Genomic DNA, 12,665 nt, shown 5'->3' on the forward strand with positions numbered 1-12,665 from the left:
CTATACTCAGTATTTTGTAATAACCTACAGTGGAAAAGAATCTGAAAAAGAATAGATTTATATATATATATATATATATATATATATATACACACACACATATACACATATATACGTATATGTATATAAACTGAATCACTTTGATGTATACCTGAAACTAACACAACATTGTAAATCAACTATACTTCAATAAAAAGTTTAAAAAATATACATGTAAATAAACAAAGTTGTTAATGAACAAGAAAAACCTCCATTCAAGAGCTGTGTGCCCGGCACATAAATAAGTCATCAATACTACCTGTTAAATGACTAAACCTGAAAGAATGAAGCTTCAGCTTTGTACTAAAATGTAGGCTAGGCAAAGTAAAATTTAATTTGGACTAAGTTACAGGCTGCATATTAACGAAACTCTTGACCTTATAGAAACTATTAAAAGCTCAGCACCAGGCGAGTTAAATGTTAACCTGTAAACGAGCAGCTCTTTGCCTTGTTCACGTGGGTTTTCACAAATGGGTGCCCTCGTGTGAGAAGCACAGTTTCAAAGCTCCTTTCGGAACTGCCTGACGCACGATACAAAGCAGGCAGAGCCTCCTGTTTTCACAATGTGTAATTCATGCTCATTCATTATTCGGTAGCTTGGGAGCAGGTGCTGAATAGAACGTACCAACCTAATACCCTCATTACTGCACTGCCGTTTTGTTTTTGAGGCTCAAGTAGCCCTTCTGCCATGGGAGTTAGGAAGAGAAAACATTCGCAAGGGCTGGTGAGCTTCTGAAGAGAAGATTTACCAAAACAACAAGCAAGGGCATTTTCTCAACCACTCCACAGAAAATGGCAGTCAGAAGCCAAAATCTATTATCCCACTGCAATAAACAGAAAATATTAATACACTGGGAGGGGGCTTCCCTGGTGGCACAGTGGTTGAGAGTCCGCCTACCGATGCAGGGGACACAGGTTCGTGCCCCGGTCCGGGAAGATCCCACATGCCGCGGAGCGGCTAGGCCCGTGAGCCATGGCCGCTGGGGCTGAGCGTCCGGAGCCTGTGCTCCGCAACGGGAGAGGCCGCAGCCGTGAGAGGCCCACGTACCGCAAAAAAAAAAAAAAAAAAAAATACACTGGGAGGAAGAAAGGCAGCATCACTTGGAGCATGGACAATACAAGTAATCAGATCATCTATAAGTATTTTTAGACTTTTAATTTCATCATCCTGGACATGCTGCTTTGGTAAATTGGAAAAGATTTCACTTCCCTTACAGATATGTAAGCACAAAACAAAACTCCTTGGACTAGAGAAACGTTATGAAAAAGCCAGAGATATCTGAAATATCTCACCAAATCTGAAATATGAAAGTAAGTAGAGACAGTGTCTGGGCAACATAAAATAGCTTACCATCTACTAAAGCTAATGGATTTGACTTAGTGAACTCTCTCTCGGGTTACTGTAGTTTTATAAACAATTCTAACAAGTTTTGTTCTGGTCTTCCATCCCATAATATATTTGAAGTAGCGTATCAGGAGTGAAGTAGAAGCTGCTCTGAGTAGTATGTGTTAGAGAAGCAAAGATTGAAATTTCAGCACCTAAAAAAATGATGAAAACTTACTGTATTCATTTGCCAGGGCTGCTGTAACAAAGTACCTCAAACTAGGTGGCTTAAAAAAACAGAAATATACTGTTTCATGGTTCTGGAGGCTAAAAGTCTAAAATCAAGGTGTCATCAAGGCCCTCCTCCTTCTGAAACCTGTAGGTGAGGGGTCTTCCTTGCTTCCTCCTAGCTTGTGTTGGTTTGCTGGCAAACTTTAGCCTTCCTTGGCTTATAGACACATCACTCCAATCCTTCGTCTTCACAGAGTTCTCCCTGTGTCTCTTCACATCATCTTCCTTCTGTTTATATCTATCTCTATGTCCACATTCCCTCTTTTGGTAAGAATCCCCGTTATATTGGGTTAGGACCCACCCTCATAAACTCATTTTTACTTGATGACCTCTGTAAAGACCTTATTTCCTAATAAGGTCACATTCTGAGTTACTGGGGATTAGGACTTCAACATACCTTTTGGGTGGGGGGGCACAAAATTTAACCCATAACACATACCAACTAAAAATGTGTATCTAAACTAATGTTTGTTGCTGTTGGGTAAACAGCACTAAATAGCTCATCTGATCTTGAAGAAGTCTATTATGTTCATAAGAATGAAACTAAAAGAGCCTATATAGAGTAGGATCTTTGAATCAGTTCATCCTACTTTTGAATGTGGCCTTAGTATACCAACTGTATGGTACTGGGCAAGTCACTTAACCCTGTCACAGTATTGCTGACTATCAGACTAGGCAGTGTGTGCAAAACGCTTGTTAGCACAGTGCCTAGTTCTTGGTATATGCACAATGAATGACAGCTCTTCTTAAGCCATTAAGAAAATGAGATAGGTATTTGTAGTATAATTTAAGTGGTGAGCAGAGGGGAGTAAACACCTCCAGGAATTAGAAAAGCATCTCTCCAGATGACTCATTTCCACAGGCTGCAGAAACCTGGGGTGTCACTGTGTTGATAAGTTCATTCATCAGAAGCTCATCTGTCACTCAATGATCATTGACTAAAATGATTAGCTGCAGAAAGATCTTATTTTTCCCTATGAATGATCATCCCAAGAAAATAAAATGTGTTTTCCAAGATGCTGCAGTGTGTATGAGTCAGACAAAAAGACGAAATCTCAGCCTCGAAGATCTCTGCCTGTAACAAACTCAAGACCTTCGTTAAAACAAAGAATTTTGGCTCACAGCTGAATTGCAAAAAGGTCTTGATTATTAAATGTGTTAAAGGCTGACTATACCACCCCACTGTTACATGCCCTTTGACAGTTCATTTCGGTCATGGGGCATTGCTGGGGAGAAATAGGTGCGTGGTAGAGAGCAGAAAGTCAAAGAGGTTATACTTTGAAGAGCGTCATCCTGTCAGGGCTGAGGGGAATCACCCTAGACTCTTAGGTATGAAAGAACCATTCCTGTTCATCTGACCAAACCACCTCATTGCTTCCTTGACAAGGATGTTCAGGATTATGTTTACGGTCATAGAGGATACTGATGTCGGAGTCAGGCATAGGAAAACTTGTTTAGAGGAAGTATGGTAGACAGACTTTATGGTGCCCCCCATGTTCCCCACCTCCTCCTGTTCATGTCTTGTGTCATCCTCAGCCCTTGAGTGCGGGCTGATTGTATGATTTGCTTCTAACTGACATTATACAGCGAGGGTGATGGGAGGTCGCTCTTCTTTGTGAGTGATTGTGTTACATAATTTTATTCAATGATATATACCCTGTCTTGCTAGCAGACTCACTCTGGAGTCTTGGTCTCCTCACTGAGTTTGAGGAAACAAGCAGAGTCCTATAGTCATGAGGCAATGAATTCTGCCAACATCCCTACTGAACTTGGAAGTGGACCCTTGCCCAGTCCAGCCTCCAGAAGAGAACCCAGTTCTGGCCAACACCTTGATTACAGCGTTTCTGAGAACCCAGCTAAGATGTGTCCAGACTCCTGGCCCAAAGAAACTGTGAGGTGGGATAGGGAGGGTGGGAGGGAGGGAGACGCAAGAGGGAAGAGTTACGGGAACATATGTATATGTATAACTCATTCACTTTGTTATAAAGCAGAAACTAACACACCATTGTAAAGCAATTATACTCCAATAAAGATGTAAAAAAAAAAAAAAAGAAACTGTGAGATAATCAATGCGTGTTATTTTAAGTCACTACATCTGTGGTGGTTTCGTTACATGGCATAACAACTAACACAGCATGGAGGAAAGGCAGCATGGAGCCCCACACACTGTAGACACACAGTGGGAATAAATTAAAAAGATGCTGAAGACAACTTTATCCACAGCAACCTTTACCTTCCACGTCCACCCAAGGAGCACGTGTATATTCTGTCCTCATTCATTTGTTCAGTCACTGATGTATTTAGCAACCGCTCTGGATTAGACTAGAGATTAGATTAGAGATTAGAACAGGAGTGAGGAGTAGGGCCTCAGTTTAGGAGGGAGAGACCACTTCTTATAAGGAATATTGTGAGCCAGGGGCTACCACTAAAAGTAGGATCAAGACCACTGAGAAGCTGCACTGAGTGTGAGTGACGTGTATGGGTGGCACAGGATACACACATAACTGCTTATTTCCTTTGTAGTAAATGCCACAGAATTTAAACACCTTTCTCGTACGAGTGTTGAATTGTTTACTTGACTCCCTTTCACGCTATATTATCAACTCTGGATGACGGGGAAGCTGTCCGTCCTTTCAGAATTGAGGGTCAGCACCGAGAACATTGTCTGGCAAACAGATACTCAAGAAACAGTTCTTGAATGAATATTTATGAAAGAAGCATATCCCTAAGTTTTTATCTTCACCATCAAAATGCTGATTTCCAGAAGAATGATATAAACACCCGGCAAGCAGCTACTTCAGTCCAAGAGGGGATGTGCGGAAAAGAATTCCTTTGTGTATTTTATGGAGGCTCCGAGATGGACTGGGTGTCAGTTAACGGTTTCTATGATTATAGCAGAGAAGACAAAGGTGATTAATAAAAATAGCATCCTATTCTTTTTTTGACAATCATGAATTTTCTTTTATTCCTACTTCAGCGTATCTGTAATCAGTTGGAGATGGAGATGAACTTTTGCAGCTCACTCTGTTGCACTGCCATCATTGATACCAATGGCCTAATTAGATTTTTATCTTATTCCTGTAGGAATTTAGAAAGCAGTCAGTTATAACTTCACTAGAGTGAGATAATTCTTAGAAAGACAGAAAAACAAACATTCACTCAAATGGTATTTTTTTTTTTTTTTTTTTTTTGCGGTATGTGGGCCTCTCACTGTTGTGGCCTCTCCCGTTGCGGAGCACAGGCTCTGGACATGCAGGCTCAGCAGCCATGGCTCACGGACCCAGCTGCTCCACGGCATGTGGGATCTTCCCGGACCAGGGCACGAACCCGTGTCCCCCACATCGGCAGGCGGACTCTCAACCACTGCGCCACCAGGGAAGCCCTCAAGTGGTATTTTGACCCAAGATGACTTACTATTTAACTGTCCCAAACAATTCATCTCATTAGATTAAATCTGTAATTGAGCCTTTAACATCTGACAAGGGAAGGAATACAAATTTGTCATTAGACTGTAATAATTACTTTCTATCACTTTATTCACTGGAGAGACTGTGGCAATCAACAAATCAGAGTACTATCCCATAGGAAGGATTGTAATGAGTTTAATTTTCCTTATTTTTAAAAATAAAAGCAAATAATCACTGTATCTATATCTTAAGATCTTGATTCACTGATGTAATGTAAGTAAAGCGGAATATTGAACAAGGAAATGGCCATAATTTGGAAACTAGGGCTGATTTTCAAGCTGTACTCATAGAAAAATGTTTGACTTCCCGTCCAATAAGAAATATGTCTAATTGCACAATTCGAAATTAATGATTACTGTGCAATCTTGTGTCTTTCACAGCTATAGAGAAAACAGATTCTAAAAGTGAAAAAAAATTAGCTAAATATTCTACATATTTAGGAAACTACAAAAAGTCAAGTCTGTGGATTAAAAATAATCCACAAACAAAATAAAACAAAACCCCATTTATGTCTCATTTGGAATTTAGGCAGAAATAGCATTTATGGTATTTAAAAAAAATAACTAAGATGGCCATTGCTGGCAGGAAAAACAATGCAAAAAAAACCTAAAGACAGAGCCTATTCTGTGCTACCACAGGGAGACAAACTAATACTTTCATTCAGAATACAGTTCCCCTTACACAGACTAAATTCTCCTTCCTGCTTTTAAGCCCTCTGAGCTCAGAAGAAACTTGTTTTGTTACCCCAAAGCATCTTCCCTACTGAAGCACTTCAGTCTTTCTCATCCAATTTAGCTTCTAGTTTTAGGCTCTTCTGTTGTCTGTTGGCTCCATTTGTGTCATCTTCATTTGTGCAGCCAGACAGCGGGTACCTGAAGGCAGGTGGCCGTGCCCCGCCCTGTGCCACACCCTCCTCAGGGCAACAACAGTGCTGAACATCAGTAGGTGTGGAGAGTGGCTAAGAGCTCTGCATATCCTTCAAGTGTAGGTGGCCTCACCTACACGTTAGCCAAGTGATTTTCTGAACCGGAGTTTCATCAGCTGTAAAATGAGGACGGTCACACCATCAGCCTCTTGGAGTTGTGTGTGGACTGAGTGAAATAATTCACAAGTGCTTAAGCAGAGCACCTGGTACCCAGGAATCCCTCAGTCAGGGTAGCCTATTACCACTTCTGTTCCACACATATTCGCTGACCACCACAGGTAATTTGGAACCTTCTACCCTGTCCAGAGACAAAATGTTGTTTTGAAATTAGGAAGTCACATTTTTTTTTTTTTTGGTACGCGGGCCACTCACTGTTGTGGCCTCTCTCTCTCCTTGCGGAGCACAGGCTCCGGACGCGCAGGCTCAGCGGCCATGGCTCATGGGCCCAGCCGCTCCGCGGCATGTGGGATCTTCCCAGACCGGGGCACGAACCCCGTGTCCCCTGCATCGGCAGGCAGACTCTCAACCACTGCGCCACCAGGGAAACCCTGGAAGTCACATATTTTACATCTGCACTTTCATGCAAATGATCTTTCCTTGCCTGGGAAATCTGTATTTTGTCCTTTTATTTTTTAATTCACATTTTAATACTTTGGAACTCAGGTTGTGTCTTAAATCCAATCCTCTAAGTAGCTGAAAGATGTTTTGTTATCTTAGATTCCATCAAATACAGCATGAATTCTTCACATTCTTTTAAAGAAAGAGATTTAGAAAGAGAATTACAGTACTCAGAAGCCTCTATCTCTTCTTCTGTGTTGCTCTTCACGCTTTTAACTCTGCCCCAGGAGCCCTGAAGCTGGCTTCAGAGTGCCGCCACTATTATCCTCTAAATGCCATAGACAAAGGGACACTGCTTAGTTCACCACGTACATGTCTTTTAAGCCATTTGATACCACTTCAAATGGAAATCACTTCACATTGATATCTACTAGTCTGAAGGCAGAAAGTCCTGGTTATTAGAGCTCCCTCACAATTAAAATGCCTATTTGGTCATGACTGTCTTGAAAAGCCCTAATGAGGTTGATATATGTTCTGATTTTTCCGAAACACTTAGGGGTTTTGCCTGTTGTCCCAGCATAATTATTAACACAACTCCTTTCATTCTCAGGAGTACCCTGGTTTGGATGATAAATTACATGATTACCCAATGTGAAGACCAAGGTAGCTCTGAAATTTATGGCTTTAATGCCTTCTAGTTTAATTTCGTCTTTGTTATCTGTAAAGCTGGGCTTTTAGTCAATCTGTCATCCGTGTGGTTCGGGCAGTGTTCATTCCTTCAGATTTTTGTCACACACTGGTTACACAGTGAGAAGCACAACACGCATGGCCCCAACTCATGGAGTTTACAATTTAGCACAGCACACAGACATTAGGTAATTACATACCCAAAACATCACAACTCCTCAGGAGAGGTACAAAATGTTATGATTGACTATAAAATATAACGCATGGGGAGGCAAGGTAGGACATATGGGCAGTAGAAATACATCTGGATTGTTTTTTGTGTTTTTTTTTTTAACATCTTTATTGGAGTATAATTGCTTTACAATGTTGTGTCAGTTTCTGCTGTATAACAAAGTGAATCAGCTATACGTATACATATATCCCCATATCCCCTCCTTCTTGCGCGTCTCCCTCCCACCCTCCCTATCCCACCCCTCTAGGTGGTCACAAAGCACCGAGCTGATCTCCTTGTGCTATGTGGCTGCTTCCCACTAGCTATCTGTTTTACATTTGGTAGTGTATATATGTCCATGCCACTCTCTCATTTCGTCCCAGCTTACCCTTCCCCCTCCCCGTGTCCTCAAGTCCATTCTCTACATCTGCATCTTTATTCCTGTCCTAGGATGCTCTCTCATTTTAACCCAGCATTCATAATGTCATGGTGTTTGCCTTCCATTCATCTGCCATGAGGAGGAGACATTTCAGTACAAAGAGGCCCTCTGAAGATGGGCACTAAGTAGTAATTGTGAGTGTGTAAAGGGCAAGGAGCAGAAACTTATTCCTTGGTTTCTTATTCAAGTGGCAAAACCGTGATAGGAGCAAAAGAGAGTGAGGGAGACAAGGACAGAAAACAATGCTATTTGGTATGGTTATGTTCCTTGGGGGTGAAAATTGTATCAAGTTTTCTGTTTCGTTTTTCTCCTGTATTCTTCTTGGAACATGGTTCTAAGCACATGGCAAAAATGCTCAGAGCATCTTGACTTGTGATGACTGAGAAAATGAAGCTCAGAGAAAGAAGCCACAGAACTCAGATTCAAACAGAGAAGGGAGAAAGTTACAAGGTGGCCTCTGGTGATGTTGGCTTTTCATAGTCCCTGGCTTCTGCTTGAGATCTGCAATGTCAGCACCCCAAACAGACTGTGGGTTGGCAATTTGGGGGAGGATGAGTGAGCATGAAGACCCTGACAGGGACTCTATAGCCTACAAATATGAAAAGTTTCTCCTCGGAAAGAACTAGGCGGGAGGTAGCAGAAAGCCAGTATGGGAGAAAGATCGCTTGTCAACAGGATTCCCAGTTATGGACAAAAACACCGGGTGTGTAAATTTACTTCCGAGATCATACATGATTAACTGGTCTGCTTTCCATTTATCCATTGCCTGAAGAGCACGTTTCCAATACAAATGGGCCCTTCCAAAGATAGAAAATTAAATAATAATTATGTAAGCGCCAAGGCCAAAAAGAGAGGAAAAAAAAAAAAGGATTGGTCCACAGTGCTTTCATGGAGAATCTATAAATTACGATGTTACATCTTCAACCACAGGCCCTGTACTAGTCCTGATAAATTCTAGATAAATGTCAACTAGTGGAGGGCAAAAATTTTATCTAGACAAATTTTCAGTAAATGAGACATAATTAAACTTAAAAACTCAGCAGATTCTTCAAGGATTAGAGATGACAGTGGCAGAGTCACATGTTGGTTGTTCATTTAACAATGCATAATTAATTAATGTATATATTTCATATGTGTAATTAATGCAAGGTAGTATAGTAGACAGAGCTCTGACTTTAGGATCGGAGAGATACAGGTTTGAATCCCGGCAATGCCAGTTGTCAGGGTCTCTCCTTGGCAAATCTTTGAGCCACACTTTTCTCATCTGTATAATGGGAATACTGTAATGAAATGTGGCGTCCTCTTTGAGTTTTGAGAATTTAACAGGATAATATATGAAAGTCCCTAGCAGTACCTGGCATATAGAAAGCCAGGTAAATAGTAGCTGCTTTGATGGTGATTAGGTTCAAACTTCTTATAAGTAACCTAGATGATACTTTAATGCCTCCAGGTCACAAAATCTCATATTTAATACTGGTCTAACTATACCTGCTCAGCTCACTTATCACTTATTACAGAGATCAAGTGAGATATTATATAGGAACTTGCCATTAAAAACTACGAACTCCTATATAAACATAAAGCATTATCCTTTTCTCTCTGTTGTCTGTTTGGGTTTATAGCTACTTGTGTTATTTGTTTGTCTTTAACATAAATGCCCCAAGTGAAGGAGATACATTGCTTTTGCTAACTTCTGTCTGCAGCTTGCCCTCACAATAGGGTAGATGACAGGCAGATGTTAGGACTCAAATTTTCTCCCCAAAGAATTTTATTCCTACCCATTCTATTTCTTTCCCTTCATGCACTTCCTCCATTTCTCTTTCGATTAATTCATTTATATTTATTAAGCTCCTATATGTCACCTTTTCTTCTCTTTGTCTAGGCTTAGTTATAAGCAGCACCAACACTCACTAATTCTGGTCTTATTGTTTACAAACTGTGACCTTGGGCAGACTAAGTTCAATGTGCTCAGTTTTTGGTTTTTTTTAATCTGAAAAATGGGGCCAATACACCTACCTCCAGGGATGTTGTAAGAATTAAGTAAGAATTAGATGTCACGTTCAACAAGGACCTGTTGAATGCTTCAGGTTGTGCATTCCCTCCTGTGCATTCAGACCAAGGCTGTCCCCTTGGACTTGACTCACCTGTGAATGATGCGCTGGCTCTGCAGGTAGTCCAGGGCCATGGCCAGCTCACAGATGAAGAGCTTCACAGTGTCTTCCTGGAAGCGGACATTCTGCTGCAGGTGATAACGCAGGTCCCCGCCCAGCAGCAGGTCCACCACCATGAACATGTCTTCCTCATCTTGGAAGGAGTACCTGGAGGGGAATTAGAAATGCAAGTGGGTTAAATACATTTACACACTAAAGAGGCCCAGAGGCAAAGGACACCTTACAGATCAGAGCAGAACTTTCCTAAGCTAAGGGTTCAGGCTTTGGGAGTACTGGTCTATTACTCACTCCAGGCCCTCTGTTTCCACATGTGTAAAATGGGAATGATAAGAAGATCTTCCACATTTGATCATAGTGAAGACTAAATATGATGAGTATAATATTTAACGTCATTCCTGGCATATAGTAAGAACCCATTAACTGGAGGTCTACAAAGCTATAAAGCCCAGGAAATAAAGAACACCCCATTTATTCACCTATTATTAACGATCATATCCTGAACACACTGTTGCAGGAGGTCCATAAAGTATGAGTTACAAGCCCTCCTTGAAGCACCTCGTGCTTATTTTTCCACACTAACAACTTCATTGCCCAGCAACATTATAACAAATCATGAACCACATAAATGATAAGAAAAAGATATTAAAAGGGCAATAAAGAAGTAAGTGCACAGTACAGGGCAGTAATTCGCTCAGTCTCTGGGATAAGGAGGGAAGGGAAATCTTCTCAGCAGAGGAGAAAACTGAGTTAAAATTTGAAGGATGGTGACAATAATAATAACTACAAAATAAAGCCAACATCTCTGGGGCAGACTCTAAAGGACTCCACAAATGTGGTGTCATTAACCCCACAATGCTGCTCTTATGCTCCCATTTTCCAAATGAGGAAATCAAGGCCCGGTGAAGCTTAAGTAATTTGCACGAGGTAGAACACCCAATAAATGGTAGAGGTGAAGGGGTCTCCAGGTCCAAAAGGAAGATCTGAGAGAGGAAAACAGCAGGAATTAAGCACAGACATGGGAAAGAACACAGTGTGAGGGGGGAAAGGAAAATAGTTTGGGTTTGTTGGAACGACAGGTGTTACGGGGAAGCTTGAGCCTGGAGAGAAAGATAGAGGGCAGATCCCATGACAGGAGCTTGTTCACAAGTCTGTACACGTTGGAAAGACGGTGAAGAGGTTTAAGCAGGACGTATGATCAGACGGGGACTTCACACTTGAAGGAGCATGGGCTGGACGGACGGGAAGAGGGAAGGAGACACAGGCCAGCAGAATTGGCCTCTGCTGTCTGCAAAGAGTCTTCTGTAAAAAATGCATTCCAACTGCTATGACTCGTTTTGTTTTCCTCAAAGCACAGACATGATTTCTAGTCACAGAAAGCTCTCTGTATCAGCACTATGTCAACATGTTTCTTTTGACATCATGTCACTGAGATTGTATTTTCAAGTTTTATTTGAATCACGGAATTAAGAGTCTGCAAAGCAGTGCCCAGGATGCAAACGAATTCCTAGTGACAAGTTCTTTGCTTAGGAAACAAACATAGAATATCAATGATGGGAGAACTGTACTGAGTACATTTTCTTCTTTAGAGTGATCATTGTGCTAGAGGAGGAGAGGACTTGCAAACAAAAGAAAAAAGAGAAATTCAATGAAGCATTAATCTGAGGCAGTAACATTCTAATGAAGACTAGGTCCTCGGTGTTTCCTTGTTCAGTAAATAAAATTCTGTTTACCACTGAGGACTGATTCACACAGAAGATGTCAGAAATTAAGCCCTTAGGGGGAATTTAGACAGAAACACGGGAAGGGCTTGTAAAAGTGTGGGCAGCGCATCCTTGGTATTGTCTTTTAGGAAGTGTTATTGTTCACCTCCTTGCAAGGACTGGCTGGACATCTCTGCCATAGGTTTAATGGGCACCAGGATAGGTTCCTGAACCTGGGCTATTTGGTTCAGAATCCTCCCAGCTGCACCACTACACGTTATATCCATTGTTTTACAGGTCTTTCAGGAAGTAATAATGTGCTAGTTATACGTAACCCTGCCCGGGATCTATTGCACTTCGGCTGCCCTTAGCTAATATAACAAACGATGATGGCTCATGGGATGTGAGCAGTGTCTTCTTGGGATAGCTGGCAAATGAGGTGGCTGAGAACTGGGTACCAAAAGAAGGGAGAAGAGAATGCTAACCATGAACGTAACTCGCTGCCAAAGGATACAACCCAGGCAGACTGGGTTCCCATAGAGAGCAGTGATTGGCTGCATTCAGCTCCCCACTGGAGGCAGGCGGAGGTCCCAAACCCGGTGACAGAGAAGAGGACTCCTCTCCCATTACTCTATTTAACTCGAAGTGAGGGACAAGTGTATTATTAAATTCACCCTAAGTGAACGAACATTTTTATTGCGACTTGGGCTCAGCGATTTTTATTCAAAGAACAAACTGATAAAGGTGCCAGTTGTGTCAAGTTAACGACAGTGTCCGGCCACGCGGGGGATTATTAGTCAGAGAAGAAGCAGCCCAGGCAAGAGGCAACATGCTTCCCTTGGCCAGTATGATT

The 12,665-nt window shown here is 41.6% G+C and overlaps 1 protein-coding gene across 2 annotated transcripts in view; it reads right to left on the bottom strand.

Annotated features, from left to right (window-relative positions):
- Nucleotides 1-12,665, bottom strand: part of STK32A (serine/threonine kinase 32A) — a gene marked incomplete at both ends in the record, with an annotated part of 115,197 nt that overhangs the window by 42,453 nt on the left and 60,079 nt on the right. For both annotated transcript variants that reach the window (XM_082835399.1, XM_082835400.1), the window contains one exon: nucleotides 10,086-10,259. In XM_082835399.1, coding sequence (XP_082691525.1) covers nucleotides 10,086-10,259 — 174 coding nt within the window. The remainder of the gene's footprint in view (nucleotides 1-10,085; nucleotides 10,260-12,665) is intronic.

This window comes from Leucopleurus acutus (assembly GCF_964270905.1).
Source record: "Leucopleurus acutus genome assembly, chromosome: 3".
Classification (NCBI taxonomy): domain Eukaryota; kingdom Metazoa; phylum Chordata; class Mammalia; order Artiodactyla; family Delphinidae; genus Leucopleurus; species Leucopleurus acutus.